Genomic DNA, 19,790 nt, shown 5'->3' on the forward strand with positions numbered 1-19,790 from the left:
ATTTCACAGCAAGGAACTTTATATTAATTTATCTGTTTTACACAACTTTATTTGCTGGTGTGGTTGTGTATATTACTCGCACAGTGTTTGCAGCAGCACACATTGAAATGAATCTGTCGGTGGAATGCATTTGAGGGTCGGAGATGGTGGGGGATGGTGGAGTGCAGGCTATCCAACTGACTTTTTGCTAGGGAGGAGCTGGGTTGGGTCACTGTATCACCCTGCCCACCTTTAATGAACCTCTGCTATGGTGTTTGAGTTGGAGGAGGGAGATATATAAGATCCTAAGAAAAAAATATTTTATCTTACCTGGTGACCATGGGAGCCACTGAAGAATCCTAAGTGGGCTGGCACTCATCATTAACTTAATTTCTCAACGGGGTCCTTCAACAGGCATTAGAACCCTAATTTACATATTTAAGGGGCCTAACGCCAGGGACACCTTTAAACATGGCCCCATGAATTTAGCAGTCGGACCAACACCTATGCAGATGTCCCACTGCATAGCAATTTCTAACCCCTCATCATGTTAACATTCCCCTGTTACTGTTAACCTGCTGTGTTACCCTTAGCCCTCTAATAGAATTTCCAATGTCCATCTGATCACTGATCTGTAATTCTCCATGTAACATCAGATACAATTGGAAATGTTTTGAGTCGTTATAGTCTTTATAGCTGACTCTGATCTCCTCACTGCCCAATCCTGAGGCCTCCAGGCATCACCTATATCCTAATCCCTACTGTTGCTGCTGCCCCAGTTCTGCAACTTCCTTCAGAATCCATTCCTGTTCTCTATTACTGCAACTCCTGCTGGCCTTACAGTATTTTGGTCTCTTCTCTGCTCCCACTGGTGTAGCTGTCCTGTTTTATTTTTGTCCTGGTGCTGCCAGGGCCTGCTCCTACTTTTGCTAGCTCAACATTCCTCCAGTCTCCTCCTCAATATTTACTGCTGGCTGCTTCTATAGGCAGAAAAAGGCACTGGCCTTTTCTCTGTTCCCACTTGCCCAAAACTCTAACAAACCAGAATATTTTTCCTGCTGATCAGCTAGTAAGTGTAGGAGAGATTGAGAATAAGGGATGAAAAAGAGACACAAGCGATGCTGGCTGCTTTTACTATAAACCACTTTAATTAATGGGAAGTCTCAGACTCTCAGTGACACTTCTGCATTAATCAAGAAATAGATTGTAAAAGCTGACAATTTATATTGCATTTCTCTCATTTCCAATGCTGCTGTCTCTCCCGATGATAGTCACCATTGCTGCTACTCCCATAATCTGGGGATCTTGATTACACCTCCCATTCTGCTGACTGATGCCTGGCAATGTGGTCGTAGATAGACTGGCTGGCTTGGGGCTGTGGGCTGATGCGAGTGTGTAGCTCTGGTGCACTGGGTATTGGGTTGGCTGTAGCTGTCTGGGTGCACCCGTTCTCTGTTTCCTGCTCTGGTTCTTACTGGCAGCTGTAGACTCTGCTTCAGCTTCTGCTCTGCTGTTGTGCTCTCTCTCCAGATTAAAATGAACATTGAATTAAAAAAATCAGTAATTTCATTCATGATATGTGAATGTCACTGGCAAGGCCAGAATTTGTTTTTCATCCCTAACTGCCCTTGAGAAGATGGTGGTGAACAGCCTCTTGAACCGCTGCAGTCAGTGTCGTGTAGCTGCATCCACAGTGCTGTTAGGGAGGGAATTCCAAGTTTTTGACCCAGCAGCAGTGAAGGAACGGTGATATATTTTCAAGTCAGGATGGTGTGTGATTTGGAGGGAAACTTGCAGGTGGTGGTGTTCCGATGCACCAGTGCCTTTCTAGGTGGTGGAGGTTGCAGATTTGGTAGCTGCTTGCTGAAGGAAGCTTGGTGAGTTGCTGCAGTGCATCTTGTATATGGTACACACTACTGCCACTGTGCGTCGGTGGTAGAGCGACTGAATGTTTAAGGTGGTTGATTAGGTGCCAATCAAATGGGCTGCTTTGTCCCAGATGGTGCTGAGCTTCTTGAGTGTCGTTGGAGCTGTACCCATCCAGGCAGGTGGAGAGTATTCCATCACACTCCTGACTTGTAGATGGTGGACAGGCTTTGCGGAGTCAGGAGGTGAATTACTCACCACACAATTCCTAGCCTCTGACCTGCTGTTGTAGCCACAGTATTTATATGGTTGGTCCAGTTAAATTTCTGACAATAGTGACCCCCACCCCCCACCGCACCCCCCAGGATGTTGATGGTGGGAAATACAGCAATGGTAATGCCATTGAATCTCAAGTGGAGGTGGTTGGATTCTCTTTTGTTGGAGATGGTCATTACTTGCCACTTTAGTGGTGTGAATGTTACTTGCCACTTATCAGCCCAAGCCTGAATGTTGTCCAGTTCTTACTGCATGTGGACATGGACTGCATCAGTATCTAAGGACTTACGAATCGGACTGAACACTGTACTCATCAGTAAACATACCCCATATGATGGAGGGTAGGTCATTGATGAAGCAGCTGAAGATGCTTGAGCCTATGACACGACCCTGAGGAACTCCTGCAGTGATGTCCTGGGGCTGAGATGATTGACCTCCAACAACCACAATTATCTTCCTTTGTGCTAAGTATGACTCCAGTCAACAGCTTTTCCCCAATTTCCATTGACTTCAATTTTATTAGGACTTCTTGATGCCACACTTCATCAAATGCTGCCTTGATGTCAAGGGCAGTCACTCTCAACTCACCTCACCTCTAGAATTCAATTCTTTTGTCCATGTTTGGACCAAGGCTGTAATGAGCTCTGGAGCCAAGTGGTCCTGGCCAAACCCAAACTGAACATCAATGAGCAGGTTATTGCTGGGTAAGTGTCACTTGATAGCACTGTCAATGACACCTTCCATCACTTTGCTGATGATTGAGAGTTGACTGATGGGGCAGTAATTGGCCGGATTGGATCTTCTTTGCTTTCTTCTGTTCTAACTGAGCTTCTTTTCCACTGCTGGGGAGTAAACAGTGTGGGATTTCCCACAGTAGATGTGGGAAAAACTAGAATATGTTTAGCTGCTTCTCTATGACTTAATAGAAAAATGTCACAAAGTAAAATAAGACTGTAAATCAATGGAGTAGGTAGTACCTCCAGAAAGATGCCTTTGTGACTGAGTTTATCAGATGGCAGGTTTAGTGCACTTTGCAAGATGCAGGGATATTTAACAAACTCTTTTACAAAATGCCATTGTTTCTCTTTAATCCTGTGTTGTATTCACTTTACAGTTTTCAAAGTGCACCTGATTAGACCCTGGATTCCCTCCACTTTGTCATGCTCCCAACCTCCACCACCTCCAGGGCAATTTTTTGGTCTCTTCTTATCTCTCTCTCTTTAACTTTCCATTTCTCTCTCCTCCTCTATGCCTTTTGCCTCTGCTCTCGTCCCTCATTAGCCAGGGGCGATTGTCACCTTTCTTTCCAGCAATCTCATTGTCTGCTGGTAAGCACGTGACTGATGTAATGGAAGTAATTGGATGGTTCTTCCAAAGAACCAGCAGAGGCATGATGAGCCAAATGACCTCCATCTGTGCTGTATGATTTTACAAGTATGTTGAACCTCATCAGCTGTCATTTGCCTGCAATGTCATAGTGAAATATAACTTCTGTTTCATCCACTTCCTCAAACAATTAAAGTTTTTCCAAAATGTTGACATGTTGATGGTGTCCTTTTAACACCTTCCTGTTGTTGGCATGAAAAGTTTTTGGCAAACCTTTCAAAATATGCTATCTATATACGTTTGCCAATTACAGTAATTAAACTACTTAGATAGAGAACAGAAACTATTTTTTTGGCACTCAGTTTGTTATTTCAAAGGAATCTTTAGTTATTTAAAAAATGTTCTGTCTTGTTTGAAACATTTCTCATCTTCCTTTTGAAGTCACATTTTCCCCTTTGCTGTAATATGTAGCTACACCTCTCAGTGGCCATTCCTCTTTGATATTGTGTTTCCCCCCACCTGTTCTGATTCAGAAACACTGGCCTCTGATCTAAGATACAGTGATAGACGCATATGTATTGTCATAACATCATTGTAAACTTTAAACAACAGTTGATGTGAATGAGGAAATAAGGAAAAATCAGTTGCGTTTTTTCATAGAATAGGTTTAACGTTCTCCTAATTTTTTGTGGGCAATTTGAAAATCAATTGAAAAGGTTAGGTTCTAAACAGGAGCTTGGATTGAGTAACCAGATGGTAGAGTGGGTTAGCACATTGTCCTTCTACAAGTATAATCTAGGTTTGAGTTTAGCCATGACAATGGGATGAAATTCTCCTCTGCTGGCTGACAGTGTCCAAATATGTAATTCTCTATAAAGTGAAAAGATAATAAATTCCTCTCCCTATGAGTAGAGGTGAGCAGCACAGAAATGGAGTTAGTTTGGCTCTAATTGGCAATCTTACTCAGAAAAACTCAAAAGCTGTGGTCTAGAAAAAAAAAATACTTTTTGAAAATTACTTGACTAGATAATGCAGACCATAACAAGTTATTTCACCTGGCCCAGAACAGTAGAAGCAAAGAACATGGCCCGTGGTTGAAGGTGGGGGGGGGGGGGGGCGTGGGGGGTAGATTCAAAACCAATCTGCAGAAACAGTATTTCAGTGAGTAAGTCGTCAATCTCTGAAACAAGCTCCTTAGGGCGACATTGGAAGCAGGTAGTATTGATTCATTCAAATGCAAATTAGACTGATTTCTTTCAGAAAATAAAATTTTGGGATATAGTTTTATGAATAATTTGAAACATGACATTGTTACGACTGAGGCGGGAGGAATGCACTGTTAATTCAGTCCCACTTCTCCACGGGTCACAGCATATCAATAAATCTTTCCAATCTAACGAAGAATAGCCAATTAGACTCCATTTGTCCCCCAGAATAAATCAAACCAACCAGGTTTCTTTAAACAACAACAACATTAACTATCTATTAGAAAAAGATAATGAGTCTTAACCACTAATGAGATAAATCTATACATATGAAAAGCTCCTTATTTTCCTAACCCTCATGCACACACACATATATATAAAAAAAGGTTAACTGGGAAAAAAGGGTTTTGGTTTACAGCTGTTTCTTAGGAATAGAAAGAATAATAAAATAAATCAGTTTGTCACATTCTGGTAGGAAGTTCTTCGGTTGGGGGAGGTGTCCCAGAGTCAAATAGTCAGATGCCACTAAAGTTTCTCCAGCTGAGGTTGATGAACAGTCTGTGATGGGTAGACGTTCAAGGCAATTTGGCTACAGCAGACATCACAGGTATTTCAGCAGGGGTGTAGCAACAGATCTGCTTAGTACTCACAGCAGCAGTATAGCAGTAGAAGCTTTCTTCAGGTTCCAGGATTTCCCACAACACAGGGGGAACACTGGGTGCAGGAATTCTTCAGAGACAGGAGTCAATAGGAATCTTCCATCTTTCAAATACAGGGTTTCTTTTCAAGAGATGCAAGTTTCCCTTTTTACAGAGATAAGTCTTTTTCTGGGTCTTCCACTTTGATCTCCAGTCAGGTCAGAAACAAAATTTCATATGCCTGCTCTTTGCCCAACTCACTGGTTTTTAAAGGGTCCAAAGAGAAAGTAAAACCTTACTGAACAGGTCATCCAGACATAGACTCTCCCTTGTCATTCAAAAAGGTGCTTTGAGGAGGTCAAACCTCTGGCTGGTTTCCTCGAAACTGCTTGCTTTCCTGTCCTTGTGCAAACTCAGCTTCCTTTTCAAAACATCCCAAAATTTCAGCTATTTGCAGGTGTCAATGTGCACTGAAAAATCCTTTTTCAGCTTTTTTTTTTAAACACACAGAATTCTAAGTTTTTTAATACAAAAAGAAAATCCTTGTAACAACATGTGGTATGTTTAGCATGCTTGGGAGAAACGGATGACTTTGGACCAATGGTTCACAATGCTTTCCATCATGAGGTGTTACTTTGTTCCTTATGTCTTTTCTGCATCTAATTGATAAAGATTGATTACTATGAACATCGACTACAAGGATGAAAGAAGGTGAACTAGATGGAGCTTTGTGTTCACCTAGCTGTTCCTTTGAGGCTCCTTCTTGGAAACAAGTAGAAAACCATAACTCTGCCTCTCTCCCATGATATATCTGACCTGGTAATGCTCAATGGTGACATTGTGAAACATGTATTATGAATACTATGCTCTGCAGCCTTCCTGCAGTAAACTTCTAAAATCTTGATATTTCAGATGTGACTTGCGAGGAGTTCAAGAATGTAGACTCTGCAGTTAAACTCCAGGATGTAGTCGTGCTGAAATGTGCATTTCCTCAATGGAGCAAAATGATCCAGTTATCCTGGGAGAAGAACATTAATGGTGTGAAGCACAATATTGCTGTGTATAACCCCAAGCTGGGAGAGCACATCTTCTTTCCCTACAATCAGAGTGTTACATTTCTCTCATCATCCATCAGTGGAGATATAAAGTTCAGAGCAACAGCTGCAGATGAAGGCAACTATCAATGTTCCATTAACGCATTTCCTCAGGGGATGTTACTGAAACAAATTGCAATAATAAACCCAGGTAAGTGATTATGCGTCAAACCTTAGGACCAAACAATGTTACAGCACTGAAGGGGGCTATTTGGTCAATCATGTCGGTGAAAATTCTTTGCTGGAGGAATCCAAAACTAATTCCATTGGCCAACTCTCTCCCCGCATCCCCATCACTTCAACTGCTTCAAATATTTATCCAATTATCCCACAAAAGTTGCAATAGTTGCTGCCTCAACCATTCCCTTTGGCAAAACATTCTATGCTTCACAATCCTTGGTCTAAGGAATTTTTTCCTAACCTCTCTCCTTCCTCTCCTACTAATAATTTTAAAATCGATGACTCCTTGTTACTGACTCCTAACCAGAGGAGATAGTCTCTCTCAATTTGTTCATTCAACAGCTTCCATAAGTTTAAAAGACCTCCATTAAATCTCCTCTTGGCCTTCCTAGCGCCAGTGGAAATGGTTCCAGTCTCCCATCTATTTCTCATAGTTCCCATCCTTTTATCATTCTCATGAATCTATGCTGTACATCTTTGTGACTTTAATCTCCTTTCTAGGAAAGGATACACATAACTGCACACTTCACTCTACCTGTGGCCTGCCCAATGTTTTGTACAAATTTATCATTATCAAGATATATTGTCTTAGACATATCCATATTAAATTGAATCATCCACCAACCTGTTCATACCTTTAACCTGTCTTTATTTGCCTGAAATCTTTTACAGTCCTCACTGTTTGTCAAAACCCATAGTTTTAGGTCATCAGCAAATTTTAATTATGCTACCTCAAGTGTAAATCATCTACAAACCAAGAACAATTATGGAGTCATTATTGACTCCTGGAGTATGCCACTTTCAACCCTTTTTCAATCCATGCAACATCCATTTGCCCTAACACTTTCTTTCCTGTCCATTTTCCAACTTTTTATCAACGTTGCCACTTTTCTTCTTATACCATGCTTCTTTAGAGTCAACTTATCATAGTCTTATGAAAATTGATATTCACTAAATCTACTGCATTCTCTTTATCTATGCAATAAGTCACCTCTTCAAAGCACTCTATTAAATCTGTCAAACATGACTTGCCTTTAACAAATGCATACTGGCTGTCCTTCATTAACCTATCCATTTCTAAGTGCTTAATCATTTTATTTCAAATTATGAATTCTAATAGTTAGCCTACAACTAACGTTAGATTAACTGGTCGATAGTTATCCGATTTATTCTCCTCTCTCTGCTGGCCCAGAAATATCACATAAGCTACTCTTTAGTGCCATGGTACAATTAGCATATTATAGGAGGGTTGAAAAATTTCGACCACAGCCTCTGCAATTACTTCTTTGACTTCTTTCAACTGCTTGACTATGCGCTCTCTGTGGCTATCCAGTTTGGGTTTAGCTAATTTATTTTAGAGCCAGTTCCTCTTCTACAGTTTTCTCTAACCATGGTTCAATATCTTTCTCTTGTATGCCTACAGTTTCACTCGCCCTATCATTTGTAAGATCTCTGAAATGCCATCCCCAATTAGATAGCCTCCTTTATCCCTAAGTACTATTACACTCGTTTTAAATATTCTTTCACTTCTTAAAAATTGCTTTCCATTTCCTCTTATAACATTTTCTTACCTTTTTTCATAGTCCTTTTAAACCCTTCTAATCTCCCTGTTCACCTCCCTGCTACGCTTACTACATTCTGTATGATTTCCTTTGGTGTTGCTTTGATATTGGAAATCACAACTGCATTGGATATTGTAACTTAACTAAGACGATGTCTCTGCGATGATTGAGCCAGTAACATGCAAGTGGTCATAAACTATATGCATTTGTAATTTTTTAATGATTAAATACATCATTAATGTGTATTATGAGTTATACAGACCAGCAGATTCCTTGTCTCATTCTTGGTCAGTGATGAGTTAGCTGATCTCAGTCAATGTGCCAGTTGGTGTACTGCATTCAGCCTCAACAATCTTGGGCTCAGGAGATGAAAAATGAATCAGAGTTCATTTCAAATGAACTCAAATTAGGAAATAAGTAAGTGTGAATGTTGAGTGAGGGCAGGAACAAAGCTGCAGTCACCTCCACAGTCAATTTGCTGAGAAGACCAATTCCTGTATGTATGTTAGTTTTGATTCTTGACTTGAGTCATTGTGGGATAATACATTCTTGGCAGCAATTTAAGTTCCATTCTTTTATTTATAGAGTTTGACCACTTAATGAATCTACCAGGTTGCATCAGGCTGGCTTTTGAGTGTTTCATTCAGCTTAAAATAATGGAAAATGTAGCATACTCTTCAGTCAGTAATTGGTATGTTGGACTCAGCAGCGATCAATACATATGATTATCCTATTGTCTCTTTCAGTACAAATTTGAATTGTTTATCTCTTCAGCATGTTATTGATTCTCTTCAGCAGAGTAAAGCTCAGTCCAATAGACTCCAAAGTGCCTTCCCGATCCATTTTAATTTCTTTCCCCTTCTCCTGGTTTTAGGTGTACAATATAATAAGCTATTTATCACTTAATACCTGAGACAGCAGCTTTTTCTTGCTAAACGTCTCTTGTGGTTTGGTGTTAGTTATTTGCTCTTCACTCTTCATTGTACCCACCACAGTTTCACACAATTAAGATATTTTACTGTACATGAGTTGCATGAAATGATTTTGTAGATCATTTGTAAAGAAGTAAAATGTTACAGATGTTGGAACCAGAGATTTAATTCCATCTGCGCCCGATTCCTAGCACCGCCCATTAACATGAATTTCTGTTTGCAATACTGTGGCACAGACACCAATCTGTTCATTTTTAAACAGGCTAAAATATAGCAGACAGTTGACATGAGCATGTTAACAGATGCATTAAAATATTGTACAAGGGGAAATAAATCCATTTAACATGTAATCACAATCAACTGGAGAATCTACATCTTAAAGAACTCTCACACCCATGCATACTTTCTATCTGTACATTGGTAATGGAAATTGTCCATGTAAACTTGTCACAGTGTAATGGCAGTAGTGCCACTGGAGCACTTCAGTTTTGTATCTCCCACCTCCATGGGCTGTACTGCAGAAAAACTAACTACTTTTCTGCTCCCCAAATTGCAGTTACTTTTGCTATTTATCCATAAATAATACTATCAAATCAAAATATTATGTACAAATAAACTGAGAATTCATGACTTTAAAATAGGGAATGGAATTACTTCTCTATGCCTTGTTCCAGGTATGGTCCACCCTCCAACCCTGCTTCATTTGAAGAGGACACATGATCTTGGCTTTCCGTGTGCAATGTCATGGGAGGTCGACCAAAATAGATTATATGAATTTACATTGTAGCTGTAGCAAATAGTGAGACACATGAATGAAACTAACTGGAAAGATGTGACAGGAAGATCAAATAACTTGCAGCAAAAGAAAAGGGTCAAGTGTCTTGAGGGAAAAGTAAAACCATCTATAAACACAGAAATATTTCATAGATTCCATAGGTGTCCGTGAAATGTGAAGTGTTATCTTTGAAAACAGATGTCACACAGTTAAGTGTAAAGTATGGGGGTAGAATTTCTGTGTTGTGCACCCCCGCTCAACCATCCCATCCTGAAGTTATGGTGTAACATCAGGAGCACTTGGGATAAGTGGCATAAATGGATGATTTTATCTGGAGTCAGGGTCACACTGATCTCCCACTGAAGTTATGGCAATGGATCAGGAGATTCCTGAGGAAATTTCAGGTGAAGCTGCTTATCATTAAAAATAATAGAAATTTATATCGGACCTGAAATCCATCTTTCAGGTTTTGCAGCTGATAAAACAGGGACATTTTCAGAGCTGTCAAAGAAAGAAAAAAGGCCAGTCTAGAGGTACAAACAGTTATGAGAAGCCGCAAATGCTTCTTCTTTCAGTTGAAAGAGAGATCTGCGAAGGTTTGAAAGACAGGGCATCTTGCTACACCTTTGTTGAGGGAACTACCTGTACTGTTGTCTCTTTAGGCAATTATTACTAATTTAATAATCTATACATAGTGTTACTGTACCTTGATGCTGAAAAAATAAGCAGTCATAGCGGATGAGCCATTGCAAATGTCAAAATAGTTTTCACTCTTTCCAATTAATTGACACCAATTGGTAACTTATTGATGTCAACGGGGAATAGTTACAGCATGTTGCTGACTGAAAGTGATCGAACTTGCTTGTTGGTGCTCTTTAGTTGCTGAGAAGCCCACAGGTGCCAAATCCATGTTCTTTTCAGATTCTCTTCCATTTGATTCCCATTCTCCCCTCAAAAATATCGACAAAATATATTCCAAACCAAGGATACAATAAAACACCTATTGACCACAGTCTGGGGACTATGAACTAAAACATTCTTCCTCACGTCAAGCCCATTCAGAATTTGAACACTATTACATTGTCACTAAATTACGTTGTGCTAATTACTTTCTTTAAATATTTTTAAAGCAAACTTTTCTAGAAGTCGAGTAGCAGACACCCATGTGCAACTAGTACCAGGGAACAACGTGACCTTATTCTGCGGGCATTCGAATGGGGACAATATTGCTCAGGTGACATGGAAACGAGTGGCAGAAGACGAAATAAACACGCTAGTTAACTTCATACATTCACAATTGTTTGTCGGCTATGACTACAGAAGAAGAATCACATTTACCTACTCGCCCTCTGAAAACATCAGTCTGACCATACAAAATATGACAAAAAACGACGTGGGAATGTATAGCTGTCATGTTATCACAAGTAATGGAAAATGGACCAAAGTCTTTGATGTTGGTGTGGAAAGAGGTAAGATAGTTATGTGTTAATATAATTGAATCTATTTTTATCCTATTTTGTAATTTTTTTCCCCCTTTCCTTCATCTCCTCTGTGGCAAGGATGATTCCAGAACATAATTGTGGCTTCTGGCTCTAATTTACGGAAGATGCCGTAGAACTGAACTTGTTTTCATTAGAGAAAAGAAAAATGATGAAAGACGTGATCCAGATTTTTTTAAAATACTGAGAGGGATGGAGATATAAGCACATCATTTAGCTGTGAATTCAGAACCAGAGGAAGAGGAATAAAATTAAAAATGCCTCAAGTGAGATGAAAGATGTTGGAACATTTTCCTGACCCACACATTAGTGGATAGGTAGAATATGGTTGAAGGTTAAAGAGTAGGTACAGACAAAGGTTATTGTATACTCCATGGAGTATAAAGGTCCTTGTGCAGCTGGGACCAGCCTGGGTTGAATGGTGAAGACATAAGAATGGATGAATAGTCTGAATTTTTGTGCTTTTACTTTTGGCGGTCAGGGAGAAATTTTGTGGAATTTTGTCTCAGGAGGTAGTACAATTACAGATTGTTCAGCATTTGTGGAAGGAACATGTTTGATGGATTGTAATCGTTGCATGCCTATTGAGTTTGATGTTATTTTTCTCCCCCTTCTCTATAGGCCTATGTGCCAGAGCGTGAGAGAATGACAAGATATGCAGTTCCCAGACTTTTTACAATCTTTTAGAGGCATATTTGAGTGCCACAGGTCAACTACCGTCCAGTTTCCCTTTCCCCCCAAGATCGTGTGACTCACTGTGGTCCCTATCACGGTTAAAACTTATATTTAAACTTTCAGTTAGGCTGTATTTTTTTAAATTTCAACATTCACCCAGAATTTTTTCTTATTCATTCACTGGATGTGGGCATCCCTGATAAGGCCAACCTTTATTGCCCATCCTTAACTGCTCCTCAGAAGGTGGCGGTGACAACTGAGTGGCTTGCTAGGCCATTTCAGATGGCAGTTAAAAGTCAACTGCTTTGTTGTGGGTCTGGAGTCCCATATAGGCCAGATGGGGTAAGGATGGCAGATTTCCATCCTTTAAAAGACAGCTGTGTAATACTAATGATGACATAATTGCTAGTGTTTGTTGCCATTACTCCTCTGAAACCAACAGCAACCTCTGGTCTGCACGTGCACAGTTAAACGTGGAAATGCAGAAGTTGCTGTCAACAATTCTACATTTCTCCAGACAGTGTGTTTTTGAGGTTCCACCCCAGACTGCAATCAATTGGAAATCATTGAACTGACAAGAATTTCTACTCTTATTTTCATTTCACTATAAAAACCTTGAAAAAGTGACACCTTGTTGATAGAGGTTTACTTGGGTTTTTAAAAGTGTACTAAATTCATAATTACTGATAAACACCCTTAATGGCCCTGAAACAGTAATTTTATATTTGTTGAATGGAAAATGTCTCCATTATGATAAGAAATTGTACATATTTTTATTTTTTACAGTTTGTTTATGATATTTTAGCTTCTATCTTAATCCCATGTGTATGTCCCAATCATTTATTTCACTATCTGTAAAATTCAATAATTAAAAGTAAGGTGATTCAATGGTTCTTATTTCATAGTTTGCTGTCCATGAGAATACCTCAATGTGATTGGCTCTTAACTTGCTTGGTGAAATCACTGTTGCTGGATGCCTGGAGATCCTTTTGACTTAGTACTGGATTCAAATGGACATCCACACCACAGAGTTCACCAAATCTTTGTGGGCTGCTCACTCCAAGCTCAGCGGCGAGCACCATTTTTTTGCCACTGACTGCAAAATCCAAACCATTGTTTATAAAACTTCATAAGAGTCTAGTATCACAGCGATGCACAGAAAATTCACCATGGGGTTACATCTCTGCTAGAATGTTCCTCAGTGTGGTTAGTACCTCCCGGAGTAATTAATTATTTATTTGTTTGTAATTCCTTTAAATAGCCCTAGCAGATTTTGTCCTTTTCTGTCCTAAAAATAATCAAACCTCTTTGCAAATTGGTCTCTTTAATATCCATTCAAGATATTGTTTACAACAGACCTTCACCACCACCAGTTCTCAAGCAAAAATTAAAAATAAACCATTCATATTTCTTGAAAAATATAGAACAAAGCTTAGTGACTTTACACATGGTGCAAACTTATTCTATGTAACAATTGGTTGTACATCATACCAGGAGAAGGGATAGAATGTGGGTCAATGCATAATCATTTCCAATTGATTAAAATTTAGAAAATATTTGTCATATTATCCCACATCTGACATTATGCTCTTAAGCATAAACATGATCAAATTTTAACATAGACAAGGCGTCCAGTGTGTTACTTCACAGCTATGTGTTATTGCATTCAGCCATTTCCTCCTAAGCTTGCCTATGAAAAGCCTGTGCATTCTTATCCACAGAACCAAATCATATATAATAGTGCAGACTGACGATAAATTCCAAGTAGTACAAGGAAATGGGTTGAGCCAAAGGAATTGTTTTGAGTAATTTTATTTAGAGTTTTTACTGTACTTGTTAATTTCTGCTTGGAGAATATATCATCAGGACAGAATGTTATTCAAAATAATATTATATCCTGATGATATATTAGAGCCCAAAAGATTACATGTCCAGCATGATCTTCTGCATTAACAGTTCTGTCTGGATTAATGATTTTAAAATGGCACCTTATTTATCACGAGGGCACTGCGTTTTTACAAAATGCAATGGTCCAGAACCCTTCCACATATGCTGGATCGTGCCCCACAGGGTGAGGTTTGGTCTTAGCAGTGTAACTTGGGGAAAGTTGCAACCATACAAGACAGAAGGGAAGATTGAAGGAGAATCACCACTGATAGTTCCAATGGATGTTAATAGAATGCTATTGGCAAGAGGTTAGTGATAGGCTACAACGTAAGGAACTTTTACAAGCTGAAAAAAGGCAGCAAAAACAGATAACAGTTATGGATGTATTCTAATTTTCACATCTTCTTTTCAGTTACAAAATTGATTCTTGGATCCAGCCAGAACATTGCCTATCGTAATATAGTGAGATCTCACAAAAAAATAATGAAATTAATTACCAGTTAATCTGTTTTTGGTAGTGTGGGCTGAGAGAGGAATATTGGCCAGGACACCAGTTGAACCTCTTCTTCTACCTTTAATATTTTATATTTAATTCAATGCTCTGGCTCCTCCAAAGGTTTTCTACCTTCTATCTTTGGAATGGTGACATGTCTAATTAATCGGGTATTCACCAAGGCACTGCTGGGAAGTTAACTGTTTTTTTTAGCACAGTGGATTATTAGAACATGTATTTGTGGTACAAGTGGCTAATAGAGGAGAAGCTATAACAATTTAAAAAGGAATTGGATGAAAGGGCTTGGGAAATGGGATTAGAATAGGTAGGTCTACTTGAAGCTAGTAAAGGCATAGACAAGGTGGACTGAATTTTACAAGCCCCACGACGTCAGGGGTCGTGGCGTGTGGACCCAGAAAATACTTCCGGAAAAGACCCTCCACAGGCCTCCACGCCGGGAAGGCTCCTCCCCATTTTACAGGCGGCAGCGAGACCTCAGGGCAGCCCCCCCCCTCCCCACCGATCAGCAGTGGAGACTTAATCTAAATATTTAAATAAATATTAATGCATACATAAACATTTACCTTGTCCCAATGATTGTCCCATGTCGATATTCCAGCTGTAGATCTGAGGTGTGATAGTGGTGAGAGGAGGGAGGAGTGAATTTGTCAGGGTGGTGGGCGGGGGGGGAGAGTGGGGAAAATTGTTACTATTGGTTGCAGGGATTGTCGGAAGGGGTTGAGGGTCAAAGATAAATAAGTTTGGGAGGGAAAAGGTCATGATCGAAAACTAACTTTTTTTTGGGGGGGGGAGAGGATAAATAATAAACAGTTTATTCATTTGGGGGGATGGGAGAGGGGATTGGAAGTGTTAATAAAATTAAATTTCAATGTTTTAATCAACATATACTTTTAAACATTTAAATGGCCCTTTAAAAATGGTGGCGGTGCCTGTGCGATGGCGCCGGATGCCACTGCCGGGGTTGGTGCGGCTGCCCCATCTACGTCATCAGAGGCAAGCGGCCCACCCCTTCCATGCTAATGAGCCACCATGCGAAATATCATGGCGACTCTGCAGCACACATCTCAGGCGTGCGTGCACACTTTTTGAAGCTCGCCACTGAGAACGCTGGTGAGCTAATAATATTCAGCCCATTGAGTCAAATGTGCTATATTCTTTAGGTCTTTTGACAGCCTGATTCTCTGCTCAATGTCCACACACAAATACTTATAACTGGGATCACTGTGTAGTTGTAGAGGTGAGACCCCTCACTGGTTCCCTTGCCTGGGGACATGGAGACCAATTCTAGTGTCCCATCTCCAACCTTGGCTGAGATTAGCTAACCTGTCATAAGGATAGAGCTTGTGACTTTTCTGATTAGTATCGGTGCTACATCATATGATGCATTTACCGATTGTAAAATTAAGGGATTCACCTGATAAAACTTGAAAGGAGCTTGTTCTGTGTTGCAAGTGCATTCTCTAGGAGATACACTTGAAGTATTATAACAGGCACTATACTCTCAACATAGAGGGAACACATTCTAACTGATCTTAGTGTTTGCATAAAATAATTGATTATTTTTTCTAACTGAAAATCGCACAATAAAAACTTCAGCTGATTAAAGTCTCACTGTGTAACCCAACATCCACTTCTGGCTAAATTTAAAATTAATTGATTTTAAAACATGATATCAAGATGGTGACAAGATGTAGCCCTGCCCTAATCGATGCTACATCTTCTGTGTTCTGAATATACGTTTTGTGTAGGTCACAGTGATTTGGTTGGCTGGCAGAAATGTAATGATTCATGTAGTGAATGATATTACTGTAATGAAACATAGTAATGTAGTTCTTGATTTGACTAAAATTTTAAAGAGAGTCATGGTAACTCAATGTTAAAAATGTTATTGGCCCAAACTGTGTTTCTGGGACGCCTGTATGAAATTTCCTTTGTTCTATGATAACATTTATCTATGGAGTTCCAAGTCAGGTGGTCAACTGTAATGCAAATAACTTTCAACACTGTTAGATTCATTAAAAATATTTTGTGTTGAATATTGTGTAGTGGTGAATATTCATCTACATTGAGAAAATTAATGCATTGTTATAATTCAGAAAACCAGGCGGTCAGGTGATGAAGGTTAGAACTGGAGCCAATCTTTGCACTCTTTTATGAGCATTTGTTTACAAATATACACATTGCAAACATGCACCTTCGAACCCAACAATCACAGTTTCAGCTTGTTCCTTTTTAGAGGAGCACAAGTGAATCCCCAGTTAATGCCCTCCACTTGTATATAATTAAAAGCAATTAATTTACAATTAATATGCATCACATTGTTACTTATATGTTCCAATCTGTGTGGATATATGCACTTTTGGGTTTGTCATAGTATTACTATCAAGAATATTTCCGCATCTGTGGAGGTCTTGTTCTCAAACTTACTGAATAAATGGATCTCTATTGTAAATCAGGGTTTAGGATTGGCCTTGTTTTCACATGGCATTGTTGCTTTGGTGCTCAATACAACAAAACTATCTTTAAAGAAATTGCTTGGACTTCGAAGAGGAAAGTATTCTTAAAACTTAGGTGTATTAGTGTTCAACAATCCTGTCACTGTGCCGCTACATGTATCGGGGTGACCATGAAGTCTAAGCAGCACCTCAATATTTAATGCTGAAGATTGTGCCAGTTCAAGAGTTTGCTGAGGGAAGCTGGAAGAACACAATTCATTGTAAATTGCCTTCACAGTCATATGCATTGTAAATAACTGATTGTGATGTGTAGTAATTTGCCTCTGCTAATGCTTCTGTGAATCAGTTTGTTTGTAGATGTATCTGGGCACTAGTTTAGCCTGTTATGAAATGGTTCCAAGGTGTGATTATTTTATATTTTCTCAAGTGACAAGTGGACATCTTTGGTGATATCCATGAACAATTCATTATGGTCAGGTTTATTTGTTAGATCTGGATTACACTTAGTGACAGAGAGGAAATGATGTGGGTATCAGCGTGTAAGACAGGTGGTCTGCTTATGGAAACTGGCATCAAGCTATTTCTGTGAGATAAAAGGTGTTGGAAAAAGCCTGACATGTAAAAACGATTTATGGTTAGACTGAACAGGGCCTTGTAACCTCAGGTTGTGGTGTTGGTAGAACTTGTCACAAACACGCGAGAAAGAAGGTGAGTCACTATCAGCAGGAAAATCATGCACTTTAACATGCTCTACTTCTATATGTTTGCTGTAGCTTTCACTGAGAAAATACTTGACCTTTCGTTTTGCTTTGATCTAGAAAAGTGCTTCATTGAAAGATCACTAAATATGTTTCTTTTTTACATTCTTTTCTTTTAATATCAGCTTGCTATTCTCTAGACGATCCTGTATGTTTTTTATATTATTATCTTTGAATGTAATCAAGCTATCTGACTGGTTAAATTTTATTTCCACTGACATAGTTTGGGCTCAATAGTGTTTTACTTGAGAGGAAGTCTTGCTGAACATGTGGTTGATGGCGAGAGACTGACTTACATTGACATTTGTAATTAATATTTTACAGGCAGTTTAATCAGATTATAAAGAAAGATGATTAAATCAACTAACTCTTGCATCTTCTGCATTGCTCCTCTAGCAATATATACTTACTTGTTCTGGCCTATAATTAGGCCCTCGTTTTGGATAGAATAGTTACCAGTTCCACTGTTTTCCTTTTATACAAGAGCAGTCAGATGTCCCACCACCACGAATTCATGACACATCCCAAGTACTTACTGAAGGACAGAACTACCCAGAAAAGACAGGTGAGTCCTCAGCAGAGAGATATGCTGCCAATAAAGTTTATAGGACGGTATAAAATGTATTACATTACTGTGTCACTGACACAGATATGTGCATCGCAGAAATGCAGCATACAAATATTAGATTCCACTATGTATGTAACGTCTGATTTAACAGTAAAGATCAAAATCTATTGTGCATTTTATAGGCAAGACATGTCCATAGGGCAGTGGATAAGCAGATACTTACATATTAAAAATATACCTCTCTTCTTGTAGGCTTATTTTCCTGTAACTATTGAGAATGTTGTAACTTCCATAATGGATGGAAAGCATAGAATTACATAGAATCTACAGCACAGAAACAAGCCACTTGGTCCATGGCAGTGTTTATATTACACACAAGACTCTTCTCACTCTAATTAGCTTGTTCAGCTCTGCTCCCCTCCACTTCTGTGTCCCTCTCTTTCTATCAAAACTGCCTTTAAATGCATCTGCTTCAATCATTCAATGTGGCAGTGAGTTCGACATTCTCACCATGCTCTGTGTAAAGAAATTCCTATTAAATTCTTTATTTGATCAGTTAGTGGCAATCTATTTATGCACATTGGTAATATAAAATTACATAGTATTTACAGCATAGAAACAGGCCATGCAGCTCAACAGCTCTATGCCAGTAATTTATGCTCCACACAAGCTTCTTTCAACCCTGCTTCATCTAAACCGATCAGCATATCCTTCTATCCCTTACTTCCTCGTGCACAAATTTAGTTGCCCCTTAAATGCATCTATGCTATTCACCTAAAACTCAAGTGGTAGTGAGTTCCACATTCTAACCACTCTCTGGATAAAGAAGTTTCTGGACTCACCCATATGAGGAAACAGTTTCTCTACATCCACCCTATCAAACTCCTTCATAATTTTACAACCTCTGTCAGGTCTCCTCCTAGTTTTCTCTTTTCGAGAAGAAAGAGCCCCAGCCTGCTGAGTCTTCCTTAATTGTTACATCCTCTCAATTCTGTTAGCGGCTTTGTAAATCTTTTCTGCACTTTCTCCGATGCTTCAATATCGTTACCAGTACCATACACTAATCCAATTGTGGAAGTATATGAAATAAATTTTATATATAATTCTAAAAATAGGAGTAACTAGGGAATTTAGGAAGAACTATTTTATGGGAATGCCAAGGAAGCAAATAGTGTAAATAAACAGAAAATGCTGGAAGAACACAGGAGTGTCAGAATCTGTAAAGAGAAAGATGGATTGATGTTGTGGATACAGAGCCTTCATCTGAACTAGAAAGGTCATCTCAGTCCAGCTGTAAAAAGGACTAAAATAAAAGGTGTATAAAACAGTTGTAGAAGTGAAATAGGATGGGAGAAACTGGCAGCGTAAAAGGAGAGACAGCTAAAGTCTACAGTTAACTAAGTTAGTGACCAGAGGACTACAGGGTGCCACAAAGGAAAATGAGATGCTGTTCCAGAAGTTGGTGTGGAGTTTGATTGGAACAGCATATATAATATTAGAGACTGAAACATTCGAGTGGGTCGGGAGGGGCAGTAGAGGTGATGGCTACAATGAGGTTAGGATTATACCTGTGGACAGGACAGAGATGACCAGCAAACAG

General features: G+C 39.2%; 1 protein-coding gene across 1 annotated transcript in view; it reads left to right on the plus strand.

Annotated features, from left to right (window-relative positions):
• rttn (rotatin) overlaps nucleotides 1-19,790 on the plus strand; it is a 336,287-nt gene that overhangs the window by 303,509 nt on the left and 12,988 nt on the right. Inside the window, exons 49-51 of the mRNA XM_068032345.1 lie at nucleotides 6,203-6,535; nucleotides 10,964-11,302; nucleotides 18,107-18,187. Of these exons, the coding sequence (XP_067888446.1) occupies nucleotides 6,203-6,535; nucleotides 10,964-11,302; nucleotides 18,107-18,187 (753 nt within the window). The remainder of the gene's footprint in view (nucleotides 1-6,202; nucleotides 6,536-10,963; nucleotides 11,303-18,106; nucleotides 18,188-19,790) is intronic.

Source organism: Heterodontus francisci, chromosome 5, assembly GCF_036365525.1.
Source record: "Heterodontus francisci isolate sHetFra1 chromosome 5, sHetFra1.hap1, whole genome shotgun sequence".
NCBI classification, from domain to species: Eukaryota; Metazoa; Chordata; class Chondrichthyes; order Heterodontiformes; family Heterodontidae; genus Heterodontus; species Heterodontus francisci.